This window comes from Ictidomys tridecemlineatus, chromosome 1, assembly GCF_052094955.1.
Source record: "Ictidomys tridecemlineatus isolate mIctTri1 chromosome 1, mIctTri1.hap1, whole genome shotgun sequence".
Classification (NCBI taxonomy): Eukaryota; Metazoa; Chordata; class Mammalia; order Rodentia; family Sciuridae; genus Ictidomys; species Ictidomys tridecemlineatus.
This window is the reverse complement of record NC_135477.1, coordinates 53,195,595-53,220,846: the sequence shown is the minus strand read 5'-3', so window position 1 is coordinate 53,220,846 and position 25,252 is coordinate 53,195,595. Positions and strand designations below refer to the sequence as shown.

At 40.9% G+C, this 25,252-nt stretch overlaps 1 protein-coding gene and 1 pseudogene across 4 annotated transcripts in view; one reads left to right on the top strand and one right to left on the bottom strand.

Moving 5' to 3' along the window:
• Window positions 1-2,352: 2,352 nt before the first annotated feature.
• Window positions 2,353-4,832, top strand: LOC101960110 (heterogeneous nuclear ribonucleoprotein A3 pseudogene; annotated as a pseudogene).
• Window positions 4,833-5,213: 381 nt separating this feature from the next.
• Window positions 5,214-25,252, bottom strand: part of Pbld (phenazine biosynthesis like protein domain containing) — a 53,999-nt gene continuing 33,960 nt past the window's right edge. For all 4 annotated transcript variants that reach the window (XM_078041303.1, XM_078041304.1, XM_078041298.1 and 1 more), the window contains 8 exons: window positions 18,717-18,816; window positions 17,823-17,921; window positions 13,843-13,952; window positions 13,718-13,747; window positions 11,255-11,343; window positions 10,829-11,007; window positions 8,198-8,260; window positions 5,214-6,554 (listed from right to left, as the gene is read on the bottom strand). In XM_078041303.1, coding sequence (XP_077897429.1) covers window positions 6,442-6,554; window positions 8,198-8,260; window positions 10,829-11,007; window positions 11,255-11,343; window positions 13,718-13,747; window positions 13,843-13,952; window positions 17,823-17,921; window positions 18,717-18,816 — 783 coding nt within the window. In that variant the 3' untranslated portion in view covers window positions 5,214-6,441. The remainder of the gene's footprint in view (window positions 6,555-8,197; window positions 8,261-10,828; window positions 11,008-11,254; window positions 11,344-13,717; window positions 13,748-13,842; window positions 13,953-17,822; window positions 17,922-18,716; window positions 18,817-25,252) is intronic.

The following is a 25,252-nucleotide window of genomic DNA, read 5'->3' as shown; positions in this document are numbered from 1 at the left end:
AACGTGCAAATCCCTGGGTTCAATCTCCAGTATCAGAAAAAAAAAAAATTGTTAACCTAGTTTCTGTGAATCAGGAATCTGGAGCAGCTTATCTGAGTGCCTCTGGCTCAGGGCATCTCACAAAGCTATGGTCAAGGCATCAACAGGGCTGCCGTCATTTGAAGATCCGCTTCCAAGCTCATTCATATGGCTGTTGGTTACAGGCCTCAGTGTCTTGCTACATGGACTTCTTTCCAAGCTGTGTATGGTGAGATAGCTGGCTTCTCACGGGAAAAGTGATGCAAGAGAGACAGACAGGCAGAAACCAACCAGAACAGAAGGTTCTGTGTTTTACAACCTGCTCTCAGAAACAGGTTCTGGGTTTTACAACCTGCTCTGCTGTCAGCCTCAGAAACCAACCCTGGTACAGTGAGGGAGGGGAGTGCAAAAAGGTCTGAAAAGCAGAAGATGGGGGCCACTGGGAGCCACTTTGGAGACAGGCTATCATTGTGTATAAGACAAAAACTGAGAGTTGCCAAAAGTGTCCTTGAAAATCCCACTTAAAAATGTATAAAGTATGGTAGGCCAATACAAAATTCATACAGCCCAGCATTGCCAGTTTTTTCTACAGAGCTGGAACACATTGTTGCATGCTAGATGAAGTTGTTGGTTTGAGTTAGGGACAGTGGTTGTTCTAAAAAGAAATCTACCTAAAAACTAAGATCACATTTGACCCCAACCTGAGCGCATGTGGTCCAGTTCAAGTAAATGACGTGAGATGTGATGAGATTTTAATGTACTGGTAAAATATATTATCACGTCTCGGTGACATTTGCCGTGTGAAGTTCATTCAGCTGACTCTCCTTGTTTTGACTCCACGGAGCTTTCCAATTACAATGTAACTTTCCAGACAGATTAAATGTGAAGAAATTGCTCTAATCTAATATACTCCATGGTGCTGTGATTTAAATGTCCCCTTCGAAACTCATGTTGAAGTTTGATTGCGGTTGTGGCAGTATGAAGATGCAGGACTTTATGCTGGATGTAGCTTGAGTGGTAGAGGACTTACCTACAATGTTCAAGACCCTGGGTTCAACCCCCAATACCACCACCACCAAAACAAAACAAACTCTCTATGTCATAGGGGCACTGCCCTCAGGAACAGATTAAGGTTATTCTTCAGAGAGTATGTGAGTTATTTCTACCCCCTCTTATGTTCCCTGACCATGTAATGACTTCTGTCATTTTATGATGCAGCAAGAAGACCCTCACTGCTGGGCACGGTATCACACACCTATAATCTCAGAAATTCAGGAAGCTGAGGCAGGAGGATCATACGTTTGAGGCCATCCTCAGAAACTGAGATGCTGTCTCAAAATAAAAAATAAAAAAGACTGGGGATATAGCTTAATGGTAGAGCACCTTGGGTTCAATCCCCAGTATTGAAAATAAATAAACTAATTAATTAATTAGGATAAAAAGGAAGAAGACCCTCCCCAGATGGTAGCACCTTGATATTAAACTTCCCATTCTCTAGAACCATACGTCAAAAAAATCTCTATTCTTTCTAAACTACCCAGTCTGTGGTATTCTGTTATAGCATCAGAAAATGGGCTAGTATACATGACTACATTTCTTATTTGTAAAATAACAAATTGGTATTTTGACTTTACCTATCATTCTCTATGCACTAAGTTAATGTGTGTCTGCATCTGAGAGATGGCTTAATTCCTGGTGTATTTGCATAATAGGGTTCCTGAGACCCTACCCCTAAGACTGTGAACTTTGATGAATCTACCCAAGTAATGCCACCCTAGGGGGAATTAAGCCATCTAAGTGGCCTGAAAACCTTCCTGGGTGTGGCAGCTCTGTGTTGTACATAGAACATACCCATGTGCTCTTCGACATTTCTCCACTCCTTTGCTATTAGATGGGCCTATGTGACCGGTCCTAGTCAACAGTTTGTGAACATAACTGACACCTATCACTTCTGATCCAAAGCACAGTGAGGTTCTATACCACCTCTCCTCCTGATGCAGCAAACAGGAGACCAGATGGCAGAATGAAAAAGTCTGACCGGGTCGCTGCATGATATAAGGAGGAGAACCCCTCCTGACCTATAGTAGATAAGTGAGAGGAAATTAATGTTTGCTATTTTAGCTGCCGTGATTTTTTTCCATATTTTTATTGGTGAATTATAATTATACACAATGATGGAATTCATTGTTTCTAGCCACTATGATTTTGTATATATTTCAGACTTTGGCACAGCCTAACCTACTTCAATACAGCAGGGGATGCCAACTTGCTGGAATCACTTTTTTCAGCCAATGGCTAGGATATATTTCTAAGGCTCTCCCTCCATGTTCCCTTATGTTCCTTCTTGGGAAGATCAGGTAGGTTAAGGTAGAAAGAAGTGGAAGAGGCAGGAAAAAACTTGGCTGGAACTAGTGTTTAAAAGCACTCTCAAACCTTCTGCTCATATTAGCAGAAAACTCATTGCACACATATGCTAATCCTAGAGGCTCTGTATTCTAAAGACATCATTTCCTTTCCCATTTTTTGCAGTTCTGATTATTGACCCAAGGGGGTGCTCTACCACTGACCTATGTCCCCAGCCTTTTAGTTTTTTGTTTTTGTTTTTTAAATTGGTGGTTCTTCTTCTTCCCCCCTCCCCCTCCCCCTCCCTCTCTCCCTTCTCCTCCTCCTCCTCCTCCTCCTCCTCCTCTTCTTCTTCTTCTTCTTCTGTATGTGTGGAGGGGGAGGGGTCTTCTTATTTATACATGATAATAGAATCCATTTAATAAAATTATACAAGTGTGGAATATATATTATTCTAATTAGGATCCCACGATGGTGGGATTCACTTAGGTATTTATTATTTTGAGACAGGGGCTTGCTAAATTGTGGAAGCTGCCCTGAAACATGAGACCTTCTTGCCTCAGTCACTTAAGCAGCTGGGATTACAAGCATGTGCTACCACACCTGGCTTCATTTCCACTTGTCTATTCTCTCAGGTATGCCCATCCTGCCCTGCCCCTGCTTCCCAGGCTGCTGCTACATTATGTACTTACGGTCACAGTCAACCTTCAGAGGCTCAGTAAATACAGTAAGCATGATCTGTTGTGCTGACTATTCTGACTCAACGGTACATTGCTAAATGGATAATTTTTTTAAAAAATCACTTCCAAAAATGGATACATGGTTTGAAATATATGCAGATACAGAGTCTTGTGCTACCAATAGCAACTTTGCAAAAAACAATTCAGAGGGGCTGGGGATGTGGCTCAGTGGTAGAGAAGCTGCCTGGCATGTATTAGACCCTGGGTTCCATCTCCAGCAACCCCCCGCCCCCACCAAAAAAAAAAAATTCAGAGTTCTCTCAGTAACTGTTTCCCAAAAATATCTATTAAAAATTAGCCTATACATGGGTTGGGGATGTGGCTCAAGCGGTAGCGCGCTCGCCTGGCATGCGTGGGGCGCTGGGTTCGATCCTCAGCACCACGTACAAACAAAGATGTTGTGTCCACTGAAAACTAAAAAACAGGAAGCTGTTTATTGGTGGTATGAGCTTTGAAACTACAGATGATAGTTTAAGAGAACATTTTGAGAAATGGGGCACACTCACAGATTGTGTGGTAATGAGAGACCCCCAAACAAAACGTTCCAGGGGCTTTGGTTTTGTGACTTACTCTTGTGTTGAAGAGGTGGATGCAGCAATGTGTGCTCGGCCACACAAGGTTGATGGGCGAGTAGTGGAACCAAAGAGAGCTGTTTCTAGAGAGGATTCTGTAAAGCCTGGTGCCCATCTAACAGTGAAGAAAATTTTTGTTGGTGGTATTAAAGAAGATACAGAAGAATATAATTTGAGAGATTACTTTGAAAAGTATGGCAAGATTGAAACCATAGAAGTTATGGAAGACAGGCAGAGTGGAAAAAAGAGAGGATTTGCTTTTGTAAGTTTTGATGATCATGATACAGTTGACAAATTGATGTTCAGAAATATCACACTATTAATAGGCATAATTGTGAAGTGAAAAAGGCCCTTTCTAAACAAGAAATGCAGTCTGCTGGATCACAAAGAGGTTGTGGAGGTGGATCTGGCAACTTTATGGGTCGTGGAGGAAACTTTGGAGGTGGTGGAGGTAACTTTGGCTGTGGTGGAAACTTTGGTGGAAGAGGAGGCTATGGTGGTGGAGGTGGTGGCAGCAGAGGTAGTTACGGAGGAGGTGATGGTGGATATAATGGATTTGGAGGTGATGGTGGCAACTATGATGGTGGTCCTGGTTATAGTAGTAGAGGAGGTTATGGTGGTGGTGGTCCAGGATATGGAAACCAAGGTGGTGGTTATGGCGGTGGAGGAGGATATGATGGTTACAATGAAGGAGGAAATTTTGGTGGTGGTAACTATGGTGGTGGTGGGAACTATAATGACTTTGGAAATTACAGTGGACAACAGCAATCAAATTATGGACCCATGAAGGGGGGCAGTTTTGGTGGAAGAAGCTCTGGCAGTCCCTATGGTGGTGGTTATGGATCTGGTGGTGGAAGTGGTGGATATGGTAGCAGAAGGTTTTTAAAATAGCAGAAAAGGGCTACAGTTCTTAGCAGGAGAGAGAGCGAGGAGTTGTCAGGAAAGCTGCAGGTTACTTTGAGACAGTCGTCCCAAATGCATTAGAGGAACTATAAAAATCTGCCACAGAAGGAACGATGATCCATAGTCAGAAAAGTTACTGCAGCTTAAACAGGAAACCCTTCTTGTTCAGGACTGTCACAGCCACAGTTTGCAAAAAGTGCAGCTATTGATTAATGCAATGTAGTGTCAATTAGATGTACATTCCTGAGGTCTTTTATCTGTTGTAGCTTTTTCTTTTTCTTTTTCTTTTCATTACATCAGGTATATTGCCCTGTAAATTGTGGTAGTGGTACCAGGAATAAAAAATTAAGGAATTTTTAACTTTTAAAAAAAAATTAGCCTATACAAATTAGAATAAATTTTTTAAAAAAAAATAAGAAAAAAAAAAGCATACATTTGAGAGAGAAAATTCAGGCTCTTTCAACTACGGATTTATATAAAATTCTTCATATATTTCAGTCTCAGATTGGAAAAACTTCATACATCATGAAAACCCTGCAGTGATTCTTGCTCTTGGTATCATGATCCATGGCTATGTCATGATAAGTTGTGAGGCATGTGAGAGGCTAGGGGTCACGCATTAAGCTGAGACATGAAAGCTGGGAAATTATTTATTTTTATTGCCAATCAAAAGAGACATAAGATTAATGCAACAATAAATTCACTCTTTAATGCAATTAAGGAGAAAAACTAGGGACATTACAGGGACATAACTAATCAGCCTGTGGTTCTTGAAATGGCTAAGAATTGGCATCAGTGTTAAACACTTGAAACAATTCAAAACATTCCCCATCCCAAAATCAACTCTAGGTATTCAATATTATAGATTTAACTGAATATGAAGTTATGTTAAAACATTTTATTAAGAGAAGAATCCCTTTTAAGTTATCACTCTAAGGCCACATATCAAAAAAGATTAGCCAAGCACTGTGGCACATGCCTATAATCCCAGCCATTTGGGAGGCTGTGGCAGGAAAACCACAAGTTTGAAGCCTGCCTTGGCAACTTAGTGAGACTTTGCTTCAAAGTCAAAAATCAAAAAGGGTTGGGGATGTAGGTTAGTGGTAGGACCCAAATGAGTTCAATCCCTAGTACCAGAAAAAAAAAAAAGGAAAAATTAAAAGATTTCATTACTTTTAATGTGTAATTTTACAATGACAGGAAGTAGCCGAATATACATTTTTTTGTTTTAATTTTTGGTTATGTCCTAATTTTTAATTATTGTACTTGAGGGCAGCAATGAAGGAAACGATTTTTATATACATTAGAGTTACTTCCATTCTTATCCCAACACATGAGCTATTTTTCACTTTGCTGTCTTCACAACCCATGCTTGTCCACATAAATTCATATTCTCCATATTCACAGCATAACATTGCAAACATTTTAGAGCCTACTGTACTTTTTCTTAGTGTTCTACCATGAAATAGTTTTCTAACTCCACATAATTATTGAGCCTTTAAAATGGCTGCAAAAGGTACTCACACCTAAGTTTAAATTTAAGTTTAAGTTTAAGTTTAAATTGGTTTAATTTCACTTCTACTAAATGTATTTCTCATTCTTTGATGTGTAGATATAATCAAAATAAGTGACATTATTTTTTGCTACTCATTATTTACATTTCAAATACACTTAGTTCAAACTCCATAAGTTTAATAAAAATTAGTCTGGAAGCATTACTAAATCTCCATCAACATGTCTTATCTTCCTAACATGAGGATTAATTAAGTGGACTACCATGCTAATTTGCTAAAGGCAGCCGTTCTATGTCCTTACATGGAAACAATGGTTTGTTGTTATAGATAGCAGCATCACAGCACAAGTATCTAGGCTGTCAGCGTGCCCTCCAGGACAAGGGCAGCACCACCCTTAATGTCAATTCTTCCTTCAGGTCGTAGTGAAATGAACAGTTCTCCTCCTCGAGGGGAACACTGAAATGCTAAAAAATAAAATAAAATGAGTCACAAATTATGGACATTTTCACACTCTGTATTAACAGAAGATAACGAAAGACCTCTTATTATAAACCCTGGAGTCGAAGACTTGGTGGCACGTGCATATAATCCCAGTGACTCAGGAGGCTGAGGCAGGAGGCTCATGAGTTTGAAGCCAGCTTCAGCAATTTAGCAAGGCCCTAAGCAACTCAGTGAGACCCTGTCTCTAAATAAAATATAAAAAGGCTGGGAATGTGACACAATGGTTAAATGCCCTGGGTTCAATCCCTGGTACCAAAAAATATATAAAAAAATAAAAATTTATACAGAAAATAATAAACCCCAGAGTCCTCCCAAGTCACTTTAAAATATAAATTTCTTCATCTAGGGGTTGGGGTTGTGGCTCAGTGGTAGAGCGATTGCCTAGCACATACGAGGCACTGGGTTCAATCCTCAGCACCATATAAAAATAAATAAATAGAATAAAGTATCGTGTCCATCTACAACTAAAGAATTTTAAAAGGGCTGGGGATGTGGCTCAAGCGGTAGCGCGCTCGCCTGCCATGCGTGCGGCACGGGTTCGATCCTCAGCACCACATACCAACAGAGATGTTGTGTCCACCGAGAACTGAAAAATAAATGTTAAAAATTCTCTCTCTCTCTCTCACTCTCTCTCCTCTCTCACTCTCTCTTTAAAAAAAAAAAAAAAAAAAAGAATTTTAAAAAAAAATCCTTCATCTATTCATGGCATTGTCCACCTCCCCTCCCTTCTCTTGAAGATTGAGAGGGACATAAACATAATTTGATGTACAAAACATACAACCATGCCTCTTCCCTTCCTGGGCCTTTTCCTGCACCACTTCCTCTAGTGCTTCCCGTAATGCCCCAGCTACACTCAACACTTAGCTTTCTCTAGGTGTAAGCAAGGATGTGTGAAAAGCAAGAGGCATGGACCAGCAGTCTAAGAGGATGAAGAGGGGTGGTCTTGGCCCTCCTGAGAAGGCCCCATCTTCTCATTCTAAAGAAGACAGAGGGAGTTCATTCAATCATAACATATTCAAGCAACCACATGTGCCATGGCAGACAAAAGAGCATGGCCTTAGCCTTCCAGGGGCTCAGTGCTTAGGAGAATAATTAGGCTCACCAAGGAAAGAGAACAGCTACCTTGCTATCCACTAGGATCACAGAGGCCTAATCCTCCCACTAAGTCAGACCTGCATCCTTTGGGGTTAGAGTCCTGCTTTGATGATCAGAACATGCAGCCTCCATTGGCTTTAGCCCTGAGCAATATATCATCACCAGGGGATTTGGTTCAAGAGCAATTTCGATCAATCCTGTGACTAACAATAAGATGTAAGTTAACCTTAGTCATCATCCAGTCTCAATCTATCACATTATGAATAACTTCTCTGAGCCAAAGTTATACAGCAATTTAATTCTATTCAACAAAAACTTATTGGGCATTTATTGTATCAGGAGTATTTGTGTACTGGGGGAAGCAGAGGTGGAGGATGTTTGAGGTGGTGGATATTTAAGAATATTTAGGGATATTTCACATGGAAGAGCCTTAACACCTCAGTACATTTTCAAGGGGATAGTGCATATGTGAAGGAACACTAGCTTAAAGTTAGACAAAGAGATGTCTTACCACGCATTTCTTGCTTCCCCAGCTGCTGGGACCAGTAGCTGCCGAGAACAGTGTGTGCAGACCCTGTACAGAGATGAAATATTATAACAATCCCAAAAGAAACAGGGGTGACTTCACAGTAAATTTATAAGCATTTACAATTAATTGTAGCTTGAGTAACCTTAGGTCATTTAATCTTTATATTGACCAGGCCGCAGCAGAATGTGGAATTATGAATGGAGATAGAAAGGAACACACAGAATTTATGAATAAGCTCCTCCAAATCATATAGCAAATCTGCCTTACTGTTTCTGAAGACTGAATTAGACTTTGGGTCTTATTATTAATTAATTAATTTATTTTTAATTTTTTTTGTTTTTTAATTTTGGGTACCAGAGATTGAAAGCAGAGACATTTAACCACTAAGCCACATTCCTTACTTAGCCCTTTTTATTTTTTTAAATTTTGAGACAGAGTCTTGCTAAGTTGTTTAGGGCCTTGCTAAGTTGATGACACTGGTCTTGAACTTTCAATCCCCCTGTCTTAGCTTCCTGAGTCACTGAAGTTACAGGTATGTGCCATCACTCCTGACTGCTGGTTTTAATTCTTATCTATCAGTTTACTATCAGCTCTTGGTAGGAAAACCAGGCCTTTACATAAATATTTCTACATCTTTCCAGGAAAGTATCTTCTTCCTCATAGAGTACATATTCAAGGAAAGTGGGGAGTTCTGACCAAAAAGCCAATTTTTTTTCTCTAAGCAAATATTCTTGGGCTTTGGAGGTCAAAAGAAATATTCTTGGGCTTTAGAGTCAAATATTTTTTTTTCAAAAGATCAGAGATTGGATATAAAAATGAAGAAACAAAATGTGAAGTCATCACTAACAGAAAAGTCTTTGGAGGAGAAAAGAATGAAATGTTCCCTGCTTCAGGAAAACTTACTGTTAGGGAATATAAGGAGGGAGACCGACTGTCCTGGTTTGCCCAAGATTAACCTGCTTTAGCACTGGAAGTTCCACATTCCAAAAAACCCTTAAGTTCCCAAGAAAACCTCAAAACTTGGTCATCATGATCTAAAAACCTTCCCACTCTAGGAAAAAAAACATAATGAGGGAAGTGTTCTTTGTGCCAATTAAAATCAAGCAGCTGTGCATGTGGAAATCTTCTCAGAAATTCTCTTCCATGGGGAAAGGTTACATTGGACTATTTCAATGTTGTTGGGCATTTTCCTGAGTCTTCAAAAGTGCTTGTTTGCTGAGCTTTGAATTTCACATGTTTTGTTCCTCAGAGAGTAACTCAGTCAAAGTCCTGAACCAGCCTGGTCTTTACCATCTGACCAGAATGGGAGCCTCAAAGTCTCTACCCAGCCTCCTCCAGCCTCATCCCACCTAGAAACCTGCTCCATCAAGCATCCCCACCCTTGCTGCTCAGCCTACTATTCTTAAAGAGGATGGAAATGGGACACAGCCTGGGTGTGGTGGCATATGCCTGTAATCCCAGCAACTCAGGAGGCTGAGATAGGAGGATTGCAAATTTGAGCCCAGCCTGGGCAATTTATCAAGGCCCTCAGCAACTTAATGAGACCTTGTCTCAAAATTTTAAAAAGAAATGAAAAGGGCTGGTAAGTAGTTCAGTGACCCTGGGTTCAATCTCCAGTAGAAAGAAAGAGGTATGACATTCCTACCCATCTCGGATTTCATCCCTTTGCATCAGGCTAGTGGGATACCTGGAGATATTGGCTCAGGAGATCCAGTTTCTGGTTATGAAAACAGTAGTTGTTGCATACTGACCGTGTGCCAGGCACTGTACTAAGCACTGAACATGCATCATGTTTACATAATCATGGGAAGTATCATCCACATTTTATAGAGGAGGAAACTGAGATATCTAAAATGTTGTTACCTGCCCAAGGTCAAGAAACAGGAAGCTAGCCATGCAAACCCAGGCTGTTGTCACCACAGTTGGACCCTGTAATATCTCCTTTATAGTGTGTTTGTCACATGAGATTTCAGTGAGAGGATGGAGGGGCAAGGAGAAAGAGAGAAACAAAAGCAGCTCAGAGACACATTTCTTTTTTTTTTCCCTCACATCATCATACATGTATTTAGTATAACGATGAGGGTCTCCTTCCATCTTCCGTGCAATTTCCCCTTCTCCCTCCCATTCCCTCCCACCTCTCTTCTTAGATTGGGTAGAGAGAGGTGATGGGAGGGGAGGGGAAGGGAAGGGGGGATAGGAAGAATAAAATAGACACTAGTATTGCTGTTATGTATAAACGTGGCTGTACAACCAATGTGATTCTGCAACCTGTACACTTGGAAAAATGAGAAATTATACCCCATTTGATTCAAATGTATGATATGTCAAGATCATTGTATTGTCATGAGCAACTAATTTAAAAAAGGCAGCTCAGGGACTGGGGCTGGGGCTTAGCGGTAGTGCACTTTGCCTGGCATGTGTGAAGCACTGGGTTCGATTCTCGACATCAAATATACATAAATAAAATAAAGGTGTGTCAACAACTAAAAAAACATTTTAAAAAAGAAGCTCAGAACCAAGGAAACCTGAAAGGTGACATGAAGGACACTTAAATAGCTACATGTGTCCTCCTGTTTCATGTTTAACCCTCCCCTGGACTTAAGGAAAAAGTACCTGTTACAGGATCTTCAGCCACACCAACCCATGGTGCAAAATATCTGGAGTAAAAATCAAATGCTTGGGTCTGCCCGCCAGCCTCTCCTTTTAGGGTAAGAATGAGTCCTCGCACCTTCCCTGTGTTTTCAACTTGCAGCAGGTTCTCCGTATTCACTTTCAGAGTCTCCAGAAATGACCTTGTTCATAAAAGGATGGATTAGGGAAAACCCATTTCACAGACCTCCCCACTACACAGAATGTAGCTTGCCCAGACAGCTCAGCAGGAGAGGACGGAAGGGCCAGTGGTAGTCTCTCTCTAGAAAGAACCTGGTCACAAGAGTGGTGGTTTGACAGGACACAAGAGTGGTGGTTTTGACAGACAGACCAAGCCAGCAGGTGCTCAGCCCTCCTCATAGTGCCGACACAGCTAACGATCACATTTACCTGTCATAAGAATCACTGAGCCGGACAAGGAGTTTCCGGGTATCTGGAGAATAGCGGATATCCTGGACCAGTGTGTTGCCTATGGCCATCTGTGGACATGGACCAAAAACTCCTCAGGAGCACATCTGCAGTCAAGTTCTTGATCACCTCAACGGGGAACGACCTTTCATTGAGCATCTGTTGTGAGCTAGGCAACCCCATGTTCTTCAGTCTCCAAGTGCATTAACTCACTTTGGGGGCTTAAAGTATTGTTCAAAGATGTCCAGTTACCCAAAGGGCCTCTCAGGAGCCACTTAGCTCACCCTCTGCCATCCTCAAAGTAGGCAAGGCCCAGGAGTGGTTACCACATGCCTGAAGGCACAAACTCCTTTCAATGGGTATCTTCCCCACAGAGGAGACTCAGAGAGCCCGGGGTTTCTCTCTCACGGGCACACCCATCCTGATCCATATCTGAGTGACCCTGGAGTTAAAGCTCTGAACCCAACTCTTAACTGATAGGAGCTTCATTCTCATCTCTTGGAATTGTTCTTGTGAGCAGCACATAAATAACATATGTAGAGTACCTGCAGCAACAACTAGAACATTCCACATGTTAGAACTCAAGTGGAGATTAGGGAACTTGTCTTGTGCTGCTCTGCTCAGAAGGCACACCACTTACACTTGGGTGGTATGGTACAGATCAGTCACACAACATTTTCTCAAGATACCTGAGTTCACTCTACCTAAGACTACACTTAACCTTGCTCAAACCCAAGAACATTATTTGTTTGTTTGGAAATGGCTTGGTGCTGAGGGAGGTTATGAGGGGACAATTTCCTCTCCAAAAGTCATCCTTTGGGACCACCCCAGCCTCCAGGTGAAGCAGATGATTACATAACTGTCTATGGCCATCCTTAGGTGGCTTTGGTTTCTCTAGGACTGAGATGCTCAAGCTCCCACAGCCAAGACTCCCTCTGCCTTGGGTGGTACTTGGGCTTTATACCTCAATGGCACAAAGAGGTAGAAACCCTATGGATTGACCAATGGCCCTTCCCAAAGAAACGGGAACTCTGACAGCCAGATCCCATCTGCTCTCTACCCTCAGTCAAACTGCCCTTCTCCGCCTGAATTCACACATTGATTTAAAAGTTTATTTCTCAGCTGGGAATCTGAATTCCAATTTCTAGGAAGGAACACAAATTAACACACTCATGATAAATGGACCTTTATTATCCTATTTTACAAATGCTGATTCTGAGGCTTAGAGAGACCAGGTGAAGTTTTTTCTTTCGTGAACAAGGTCGACCATGATGAATATTTTCCAGGTTCTCACCAATGTGAATAAAGCAATTAATTTATAAATTTGGCTTATCTATCTCCTGAAACTCAAGCCATGGGTGAAGCTGGGTATAAAATCAGAATCCATGATACTCAATTATACTCTTTGAAAACTTAGATGAAACAAAACACTAAAGATATTATAAATGCTCTAGTTGAAAATTCACTGAGAAACATCCAATGGAACCCACAATAGACCATTTAACAGAATCATTTACTTCCCTGCACACTAAGCACCTGGGCATCTGGGGCTGCTCTGGCCCCAGAACTGTAGGATAATTGTAGTGTCTACCTCACAAGATAATATTCAGAATTATATGAAACAATGCAAGTGAAACACTTAGTCGTGGTATTGCACAGAGGAGACTCTCAAAAACACTATTATTATATTGTTGTTGTTGTTATTACTATTATCATTTGACACATGCTCATGGAAGATCCATGAGGGGGCCAGGCTGTGTCTTGTCTTCTCTGGAAGCACCCACACTTTCCTGGTCTCCACCAAAGCACACCCTCCCTCCTCAGTCTCTCTTCCACAAATACTGGAGACACAACTGTCAGGCAGCTTCCATTGTTGTTTGTATGGATTTCTTGGAATGGCCATTTCTGTCAGAAATCCCAACTCTCATATCTGAACGTCTGTGGCCATGCCTCAGGCCCATTTCTATCTTTCTAGCTAGAAATGGATAGAAATTCCACATCCCCTCTTTGTCTAAAAGTTTGTGTTCTCCCAGACACTTAACATCTCCTGAAGATGTCCTACTCTCTTTCTTGCACCTCCTTCAGGTCTTTCTCTCAGTCTGCCCTACAAGTCTTTCTCTCATCCTGGAAGCTAATGCTGGGGATGAAGCCCAGGGCCTTGCACATGCGCGGCAAGTGCTCTAAGTGCTCTACCACTGAGCTCCAGCCCCAGCCCTAACACAGACAAAAGTAAAATAGATAAATAAGTAGTCAACTTTCTCACCAAACAGATAGAATATTAAAATTCAAACCTGAAATTACCAAGCACTATTCAGCTAAGATTCCATTAGAACATTTATACTGGTAGAGGACTATCTTTCAGGATCAAATCATATCAAATCTGTGTGTTCAAATGATAATAAATGAATGAATCACATAGGCTCAGATTTGATTCTTTTCACCAACCTTTATCAGGTCCTCTACTTCATGGAAGTCCTAAAAGTGGAAAAAAAAAACAAAACATAAAATCATTGTAAAATAGACAAGCTGCTGGTTATACATATTTTGTGTCATAATTAAAAAAAGCTGACCTGTGGGTAGGTCGGATAAAGAGGAAAATCCAGGATGATACCATCCTCTGCTCTTCTGGCCTTTAGTTCCCCACTCAGAGTGACAAAGGTTAGCGTGTTATTTGTGTTTTCTGGCCAAAAATAAAAATAAAAAAGAATCAAGAGACAAGAAAATAAACTGTTATACGTTTGTATATCTATTTCAATCACCTTAGTGTTGTCTTAAGATTTTCTAAATTGCTGAGGCTGGCTTTAAACTTGCAATCCTCCTGCCTCCGCCTCTAAGCCACTGGGATTACAGCAAGAGCCACCATGCCTGGCATGTCTTAAGATTTTCTGGCAGTGCTGTCCTTTCCTGTGATGGAGGCTCAGGTCTGAGTTGCTGGGGTTTAAAGTGGAGAAAACCCTCACTGGTTTCTAACTTGAGAACAAGGAATACAACTATTGCAATGTGTCATCATACTGCAAGGCTTTGTAATTTGACTCCTATCTGCTTACTAAATATGCTCTTGAGCAAATTATTTAACTTCCTTAAGCCTCAGTTTCTCAGCTATAAAATGGGGTTAGAGTTAGGGGGGTGGCTCAGTGGCAGAGCACCTGCCTATGTGCACTAAGCCTTGGGTTTGATCTCCAGCATGGAGGGAAAAATGGGGTAATAAGTAAGTGTACCTGATAGAGCTGCTATCATGTTTCTTTTTTTTTTTTCTTTTGGTATTGGGATTGACTCAGGGGTACTTTACCACTAAGCCATATCCCCAAGCCCTTTTTATTTTTTTGAGACAGTGGGTCACTAAGTTGCTGAGGCTGGTCTTGAACTTGTGATCCTCTTGCCTCAGCTTCTCGAGTCACTGGGATAATGTTTTCTAATGCAGATTTTAAAATATCCATCAACGATAACTATAGAATCATAAACTTGATTAGTTTAAGATGTTCTCTCTTTTTTTGCCTTGAAATAACAGATTCATTCTCTTACTGTTCTGAAGGCAGAAGTCTAAAATCAAAATGTCAGTAGAACCATGTGACCTCCAAAGGCTACAGGGAAGAATCCTTTGCTTTTTTCATTGTCTGATAAATCCAGTTGTTCCTTAACTTGTTTTGTGTGTGTGTGTGGGGGGGAGATGTTGTTGTTGTTTTCTTTTTAGTTACACATAACAGTAGAATCTATTTTGACACAATTATACATACCTGGATTATACCTTATTCTAATTCAGACCTCAGTACCTTTCCTTCCCCTGATCCCTGCTCCCCTCCCTCTATTATCTTTTTACCATTTATCCATAGTTATTTTTTTTTAATGTTTATTTATTTATTTTTAGTTCTCGGCGGACACAACATCTTTGTTTGTATGTGGTGCTAAGGATCGAACCTGGGCCGCACGCATGCCAGGCGAGCGCGTTACCGCTTGAGCCACATCCCCAGCCCTATCCATAGTTATTATTATTTTTCTAAGTTAATTTCTTGTGGATGTACACAGTGGTGAGATTCACTGGTCATGTATTCATATATGAACATAGGAAATTTATATCCAATTCATTCTACTGTCTCTCCTGTTCCCCTTCCATTCCCTTTATTCCCCTTTGTCTAATCCAATGAACTTCTATTCTCTGCTCCCCATTATTGTGGATTATATTTAAAATATTCTAAGGAGATGACAAAACAGGTAATTATGAACAACAGTCTTATGTGCAAACAAATCAAGTTCACCCTAAGTAAACCAAGCTATACATAAAAAAATTGACTTAAAGAATGTACCACAGGGGCTGGGGATATAGCTCAGTTGGTAGAGTGTTTGCCTCATGTGCACAAGGCCCTGGGTTCAACACCACCAAAAAGAAAAAAAAAAAAAAGAATGTACCACAGGGCTGGGGAGTATGGTTCAGTGGTAGAATGCTTGCCTAGCATGTGTGAGACACTGGGTTCAATTCTCAGCACTGCATATAAATAAATGAATAAAATAAAGGTCTATCAACAACTAAAATATATATAAAAATATTTTTTAAAAAATAATGTACCACAATTCAAAGTCAGCCTCAGCAACTTAGCAAGGTTCTAAGCAACTCAGTGAGACCCTGTCTCTAAATAAAATACAAAGAAAGGCTGGGGATGTGGCTCAGTGGCTGAGTGCCCTGGGGTTCCGTCCCAGTACCAAAAACAAAACAAAAAATGGACCACAAATGCTGCCATATCCCTTTGTGAACCAACTTAGGTTATTCATCTAACATTTTTTTTATCTAACCTTTTTTTTTAATTTGTAAACTAATTTTTTCTCTAATATTAATCCATTTCTCAAAGAAATTCAGCATTGCATACTAACTCACTGAGCATAAAATTTACATTCTGAAACCCAAAACTTAATTTTTCTCATTATAATTGGTGTAAGACATAATTTGCAAAGCATTTTTTTTCACACGTTATCTCATCTAAACTTAAGACTCCATAGGAGACTGAGAGATTATTATTCCAAACCTCAGAGCCATTCCAACCAATGTGGGACCCTGCTTTCAAAAGACTCAGTTCAACTTCATTAGGCCCTTCTTTTCAAGATAGAGTTCCTACACAATATTTCAGGATGTTTGCTTTTCTTCACTCTGGTGCCCTATGCACATAAACCCAAATCATCTTCTTGTACGTTGGGTTACATGTTAGAGGGCTCTTGGTCTAGTCCTTTCTGCTAAGCCTGTCCTCTCTCAGGACGCTCCAGATACTCAGATCAAATTTACTGCAGCTTTGCATTTGCTGCTGCCTCTCTATGATGCTGATCCACCCACTCCAGCTCTTTGCTCAGGAGACTTTGTCTCATTCTTCACCCCAAAGGTCTATCTCTCTAGAGGGTGCTGGTATCCAGATTCTATCTCCCACCTTGAGGCTGGGACTAGGTGAAGCAAGGAAGTCCAAGAGAGTGCCAAATTTAAGGAGGCACCTGTTCTCAGGTGCAACCTTGAAGCTTGTTTGCTTTTCCACGCCCTGACTCTGCTACCAGTAGTCTGACAGCTGACAGCTCTCAGCTGAGTCTCTCTCTGGGAATTGCCCTTAGCCAAAGAGGGGTACTTTACCCAAAGTAATGCTTCTTTTCAGGCCTTGAGAGTTGGTTCACGGAGGGTAAAAAGGCCTGAACTTTTGCCTCTGTTCTGAACTTTACCAGTTGAAAAAACTTCCAGCTTCATAGCTCCTGTGGCCTGAGCCAAGGTCTGTCTTGGTTGCTACTACTTTTCAGGTCCACCCCTTCCTCTCTTCAATCCTGCTTTCTTGAGCCCAATCCTGAGCCCAAGAAAAGTTCCCCTCAATTCTACCTGAGTACAAATGTCTCGCAGCCTGTTTCCTGGGAGAGTTTGCCCTGTGACATCTTCCTTTACCATCACCATCTGAAGTATCTCACCTAAGACCTTCCTTTCCCAGCTGCCTACTTCCAGGCTTTGTCACGTCATCCTGTTTCTGTGTTACATTTCTGTTTGTTGTCTTCTCTTTCTGGGCATTTCCAGACATTTTTCTATCCCATTCCCACAAATCCTTGAGGGTTATCATGCAAATAAGAACTGGCAGGATTAAGGGGCTGCACCATCTTAAGGTAAATGTTGATGGTCAGGACTCAGGAATCTTTAAAATTCAGAGCAAAGAAATTCTTATTTTAGAACAAATTTCAATGTATGTCTCAATATTTGGAACAAGGTGTGCCTGTGGTTCCCCAGTATCATATCATGTGAGGCACTTATTCTGCCCTAGCCAATCCCCCTGCTATGTTGGTCACAAAAACCCCCAGAGATCTATTTATAATAAAATGGCTTTCCAGGGAACAACCCAAGAATGCCCACTGCATACTCATAAAGGCTAAAGTGTGATTAAAGGTTGCTTGTTTTTTCTTTTTTTTTTTTCTGCACCATGAATTGTATGAAATAAACTGCAGTACCTTTATACCACTCACTTTGGGCCACTAGAAAGAGTGGATGAGAATTTTTAAAAATATGTATTTGCTATAGCTAAGTGATTAAAGAAATGCACATTACTTATTTTGTAAAACAGCACAGCCGAAGATGCCAGGGTGGCATGACCACAGAGCGGGACCTCACTCGCTGGTGTGAACCACCTTAGTCCAAAGCAGGAACCTTCAGAGGAGGAAAAGTCAAACAGAGACAAGGTCATTCCTCTAAGAGCAGATTGCAAACTTTTCATTTTTTTCTTTCCTAAATACATCACTAGCATGATTAATACCAAAACTCGTTGTGAAAGGATGAGTGCAGGCTAGACCAGCATCCCAGGGCCAATGGCTCTAGATCTGGAGCTGAAACATTCAGGTTCACCAAACACCCTCCTAGTCCATTTTGTATTGCTACAATGGAATGTCATATGTTGGGTAATTTATAAAGAAAATAAATTTAATTCTTATAGTTGAGGAGGCTGGGAAGTGCAAGGTCACAGGGCCTACGACTGATAAGGGCATTTTTGCTGCATCATCCCACAGCTGAAGGTAGACATGCAAGAAAACTCATATGCATGAGCACTTGAGCAAGATGGGACCAAACTTACTTCTATAAGAAGTCCATTCTTGAGACAATGAACCCACTCCCACAACAATGACATTAATCCATCACCTCTCATTAGTCCCTACCCGCAACATTTGCATTGGGAATTCAATTTCTAATACATGAATTATTGGAGATGCTGGGGTCTCATAGCCCCTTCAAGGGCCTGCCCCCAATGAGCTAACTCATCTGGGGGTGACACATTTAAACCATAGCATACCCTTTACCTGAGATGAACCAAAAAGCAAATCAGAATCTTCTAGATCTACTATCTGCATACGAATAATAAATGAGAATTTCCCTTACATAAAATCATTCCCTCCCAAAAAGTAACTTCTGGTGCCATTCAAGAGGGTAAGAAAAAAAATGCATATTTACTTTGTGTGAAGTTGTCTGTTGGGTTCAGTTTTTGGATAAAAGCAGTTTCAGAGAGGTTCATCTCCCGGGCAATTTTTTGATGCAAGTCTTCATCCAATTTCTTAATTAGAAACAAAAATATTATTGAGACTCCAGAAACAGATCAGACTTGTTTGGATAGCAAGTACCATTAGCTAACATAACAATTTATTAATATTAAAATATATACACTTAAAAGGAAATTCAAGTTACATGCCAAGGAATTCAAGACACTTTCACAAAGATTATTTTCCAGAAATTGATACTTGCAGTGTCCTGTGAAGAAAAATTATAAATGTGCAAAGCTAAAACAGACTGAAAACTCAACTGGCCTGGTCTATCTTTTATCAGATTAATATCTAGTCTGAATTCATGCGCTCTCTTCTAAAACCAATTTCCACAAAAGGAAATTCCTCAATCTTCCATGCTTAGTTGGATACTGAAATGTTCAGTAGCTACTCTTACCAGGTTAAACCGCTTCCTCCCCCCTTTTTTCATGGGTCACTCCCTCTTGTGGGAAGGGCCTCAGGCTAGAGGTTACCTCCTCCAGGAAGCCTTTCTAGTTCTTCCCAGTACCACTCTGTTCAGAAATTTCGTCCTTGGTGTTCAGATTTCCTGTAGCTGGAGAGTTCTTTATTGTCTTCCCTTACTCACCTCACTCTAAACTCTTTAAGGGTATGGACGGTGCTTTGTCTGGGCCCAAGACAATGCCTGGTACTCAACCCAGGACGGTAGGATCTCAATAAATATTTGCTGAAAGAATAAACCCATTATTTCACTGCATTTCATTAATGCTTATGGTTTGAATCTTAAATGTTCCCCAACCCACATGCTAAAGGCCTACTCATCAGTCCGTGGTGCTATGGGGACATTTAAGAGGTGGGGCCTACTGGAAGGAAGTTAGCTCATTGGGGGAAGGCCCTTGAAGGGGCTATGAGACCCCAGCATCTCTCTCCTACCCCTCTCTCTCTCTGCTTCCCAGTTGCTATGAGGTGAGCAACCTTCTTTCACCATGCACTCCAGCCTTGATGTGCTATTCTGCTTCAGGACAAGCAATTATGAACTGAAACCTCTGAAACTATAAGCCAAAATTAAACTTCACTACTTCAGAGTTGTTTTATCTTGGGTATTTGGTCTCAGCAACAGAAAACTAACACATTTGAAACCCTCAGGACAGATATTTTTATACTCTTACAGCTGAAATTAAAAACATGTGGGTTCGGGCTGGGGATGTGGCTCAAGCGGTAGCGTGCTTGCCTGGCATGCATGCGGCCCGGGTTTGGTCCTCAGCACCACATACAAACAAAGATGTTGTGTCGGCCGAAAACTAAAAAATAAAGATTAAAATTTCTCTTTCAAAAAAAAAAAACATGTGGGTTGTGTATGTGTGTAAGATTGTAATATGACTAATAAATGGTACAGTGATTTAGAATATGGGCTTAAGTCTCAAAAAGGCTGGGGATATAGCTCAGTGCTAGAATGTGGGCTTAAAGCCAGGCATTGTGGCAAATGCCTATAATCCCAGCTACTCAAGGGAATCACAAATTCAAGGCCAGCCTGGGCAACTTAGTAAGAACCTGCTTCAAAATGTTAACCTAGAGAGAGCTCACCTAGCATGTACAAGGTGCTGAGTTCGATCTCCAGTACAGCCAAAAAAAAAAATGTGGACTTTGAGCCAGCATGGTAATATGAACCTCCCACTCCAGAGGGTGAGGTAGGAGGATCCCTTGAGTGCAGGAGTTGGAGGCCATCCTGAGCAACACAGTGAGACCCATTTGACAAAGGGGGAAAAAAAAAAAAAGAAAAATGTAGGCTTTGCAAATGGAAAACATTAGTGAATTGAGAGCAATGACATATGGTTATTTATATTCATATTCTTTTTTAAAAAGTTTTTTTTTTGTAGTTGTACACGGACTGCATGCCTTTATTTTGTTTATTTTTATATGGTGCTAAGGATCGAACCCAGTGCCTCACAAATGCTAGGCAAGCACTCTGCCACTGAACTACAGCCCCTGACCCCATAGTACCATTCTTAAAATTTTTCTGTAGGTTTTTAATTTTTCAAAATAAACTTAGAAATAATAAAAATGTGAGCTTTGGAAACAGACAAAACTGTATGTATAACCTGGATCAGACTTTGTAGTAGGGTAAGAATGGACAATCTATTTAATCGTACAGAGCCTCAGTTTCCACACCTGGGGGTAATAAAATAAATAAAATGGGGGTAATAGCACTTAAGTCAGTGTAGTCCTACAGAAAAAGAAGGCTTAAGAAACTCATACTTATGCTGGGTGTGGAGGTGCAACAAGTAAGTAATACCAAAGAGTATGTAACTGAGGTATGTAGGGGGTTTGGGGATTTTGTTTATCTTGGGGTTTCATTTGATGCTGAGGATTGAATTCAGGGCCTTGAACATACTAAATATGTACTCTAACACTGAGCTCTATGCCTCCAGCCCTGAGATATGTAGATTTTGACAATAAATACTCTAGGACTTTAAAGATGAGGTGTTGTGGTGCACCTCTATCTAATAAGGCAGATTTAGAAGGAAAATGTGGGCAAAGAGTTTGGTCAAGTCATGACTTCACTTGAGTTCTCTTATTAAATCAGAGATTAAGATACAACACCTTTGAGTCAGGTGCAGTGGCACACACCTGTAATTCCAGTGGCTTGGAAGGCTGAGGCAGGAGGATCACAAGTTCAAAACCCAGCCTCAGCAAAAAGCTAAGCTCTAAGCAACTCAGTGAGACCCTGTCTTTAAATAAAATACAAAATAGGGCTGGGGATATGGCTCAGTCAAGTTCCCCTGAATTCAATCCCCAGTACCTCCCCCCAAAAAAAGATACATCTTTGACACTCTAGAATTCTGTGCGCCAAAGTTAGGAAGAAATTGATAGTTTTAATGAAGTAGAATGAGCACTGTCATACCTGTAGGCTTGAGCGAGAAGTCCCACCTGAGTAGAAGAGTGGGTGGAGTTGCTGTTTAAGTCACCAAGGCAATCATGCTAAGAATTTAACTCAGATACTTTCCACTGGTATATTGGATGTTCTCTGTGGAAACTGACCCACCTGCCCATGCATACGACACACCTGATGAAAACTGGGAACTGTTTAGGTCCTGTAGTTCAGAGTCTACGATCAAAGGCCACAATGGTGACTGAAGGGGAGATAAAGAAAAACCACGGCTGCCCTAGCTTCTATACACTGGCAACTACTTTGCCTCTAGAAGTGTTGACCAGAGCTGAGTGTGGTGTAATCCCAGCCACTCTGGAGGCTGATGCAGGAGGATTGCAAGTACAAGGCCAGCCTAGGCAATTTAGCAAGACCCTGTCTCAAAATTTTAAAAAGTGGTAGAGCATCCCCAGTTTCAATCCCCAGTACCACAGGGGTGGGGAGCAGAGTTGACCATCTCTGTGGCAAGGTCCTTACAAAGCCAACTTACTCTCTAGGAGGTTCTAGAAAGAAGAAACAGGTGGCGAAAGTGGGATCCCTCCTGGGCAGGGGCAGGGTTCACCCTCCCCACAAGTTGTTCCAGGAGACACACATGACTTACCCTTCCAGATACTTTTAGCAAGACTTGCAGTCAATTACAAGAGCTTGGTTCTGATTTCTAGTATCTTTTGCAGAATTAAGCCTGAAATCTTTGTCACTTCCTCCCTTTGTTAGCTGTGACTGTTTTTCTCTCCTACCAAATGAGGCAGCCCCTGAAATAATGTTAAATATGGCCATGAAACTGCAAGGACAATGAAGACCAAGGACAGGTGGATGTGTAGGCAGTTGCTCTGTAAGTTTCACTATTTTTTTTAAATAAAATCAAGAAAATGCATGTGTTTTATCAAGAACCTGAGAGTTGCTGTAGGGGATCCCATCTCTATCAGAAGTATCCCTTTGGCATTGTAAAAAGCACATGGTACTATTAATTTTTTTAAAAATATCAAATCTTAAAAAAAAAAAAAAGCCAACCTTTAGCTGACTTTCCTGGATTTACCTCCAGGGCTACAGAAACCTGGCATGCCTTCCAGTTCTTTCTATCTGATCTAGCGAAATTTCCTCTCCTTATTCTTCCTTTCTTTGCCTATAGCTTCCTGTGATCTTTAGGACAAGAGTCTTGAAAAGCATTAAAGCATCCCAAATTGTAGCCAAGGTCACCATCTATTCATAATAAACTTGTGTGCAAATGGACTTGTTTTACATACTAGCTAGGACACTCATTTCACTGCCCATCAATTCTGTAATTCTCTCTACCTTACCATATTGCACTGATTGCAATTTGAATTTCTGTAACTAATTTCTGTCCCAGGACACTTTAAAATACTCCTGTTATTTGCCTGAGCAACTGGAGATAATATAGAAAGTTTGAAAATGGCAGCCTTCAACATGTACCACAAACAACTGAACTTTCACTGGACTGCTACACTGGAACGAAAGGTCAAAATAATGTTGAATCACAGGAGGCTTCAACTATGGGAGGCTTAGAAACAGTGTATTCATCTAAATACTGAATTTGGCAGCTGTGGGTACAGTTTAGTGGTAGAGCATATACTTAGCATGCATAAGGCCTTGGGTTCTATCCCCAGAACCCCTCCCCCCCAAAAAATTGAATTTTTTTTACCAGCAATATTTTCCATTTTATACTACAGGCTTCATTTCAAATGCTGCCTGTAATAGTTACAAACCTGGGCTGGAGATATAGCTTAGCATGCATAAGACACTGGGTTTAATTCCCCAGTCCTGATCCCCTCCCCCAAATGACAAACTGAGAGCTATACTCTTGGTTTAGTATTCATTTCCCTTTGGCATTCTCACATGAATCAAAAAAGAGTGATGTTTGCTTTTCTGAGTTCCAGTGTCCAATTCCTCAGGACATGGAGGTTCTGCCATCTTATGACCCACAAGATTAATGATCAGAAAACCAGAATAAGCTTTAAAATACTCCCATCTTGTGGCAGTTTAGAAATATGGCAACCTAAATACCCCTCTTTGCCCCTGCACTATGTTAAATAGATCCCAGCAAATGAAAGCACCTTGATGTAGACAGTTCTAAAACCACACTGAAAGAAACAGGAGATTACTTTCAGATTTCCTATATTGAAGTTGTGTCCATACAATGCAGGATTCGAATTGTGGGCTGCCTTCGATTGTTCCTGATACTTCTTACATATGCCTACTCTCTCCAGCTCCATCACAGAACCCAAAGCTCATATCACCTTTTGTATCCCATCCACTCCACCCTAACCAGTGAGAACATAAAATCAGTAATTGTTAGTCAACAAGAACTCTTAGAACAAGGTTTTGCCATAATTAGCTGATTGTAATATTTTCACATTCATTCTACAGATACCCACACTTACCATGGGATAGGCAGAATATGTTGGAACTAGTCAAAATGGATTAAGATCTCATAGGATTTGCAGTCTATTAAGGAAGACAAGCATTAAATGAATCACAAGAGAGACACAGGTCACCTCCTAGAACCACCGGGTGCTGAGAGTGGTAATTAAGAGCACAGGTTCTGCAGTCAAGCAGACCTGGGGTGGGATTCTAAGTCAGCTACTTAGAAGTGTGACACTGTGCAAATTATTTATCCTTCCTCTGCCTCTGTTCCTTGATGTGTAAAATGGGGACAAAAACAATAAGACCTACTCCAGAGTGGTGGTAAGATAAAGTGAGATACATGAAAAAAAAACAACATAATATCTGATTGAATTTGCCTGAAGTCACTACTCCAACAAAGAGAATTATATTCCAGAGGTCAGAGAAGATACATGGGAAGCAGAAGTTCCCACATAAACATCTCATCCTTTGCATTATGCTCTTGCCTCAAATACTAGGCAAAGAAAAACCCTTCAGTGACCTCAGTCTCCCTAGAAGAACCTTCTCTGAGTTCTTCATCTCTTCTCTGGGCATACTAATGAGATATAAGGTGGGAACACTCTAGAAACCCCAGGGGCCTCTGACCCACTGTGGTCACACCTAGCCAATGATCCTTTCTCTAAGGAAGGGCACCAAGTCTGGAAATGGCCACTGCATCATAAGTTTCTCCACATGAGTTAAAGCATGGATTAAACACAGTATTGCTGAATGTCTGATTTCTCTTAACTATACAACCCCACCAAGCTGTAAACACATTTTTGGTTTTCTCTAAATTTCACCAGGGAACCTGGTGCAGCAAGCAGTTGAGGAATTAAAACTAAGCATTCCTTTGTAAAAATGTGAAGCCAATCCTGTTTGCAGGGCTGGGAGTGTAGATAAATGGTATAGCACTTGCCTAGCATGTTCATGTCCTTGGGTTTAATCCCAGAACTAAAAATAAATAAATAAATAAAACTCTTCCTTGCTATAACTGAAAATTATTGTTAGTGTTGATGAGGAAAATAGTGCATATATATGAATTCTATATTTGGTCCTCACATGGTGCCCAGAGCATGGTAGACACCCAATAAGTGTCAGCTGAATTGGAGTAAATACATTGGACACACAACACAGTTTCTTTTCTTAAATAATTTTAACAGGAAAAC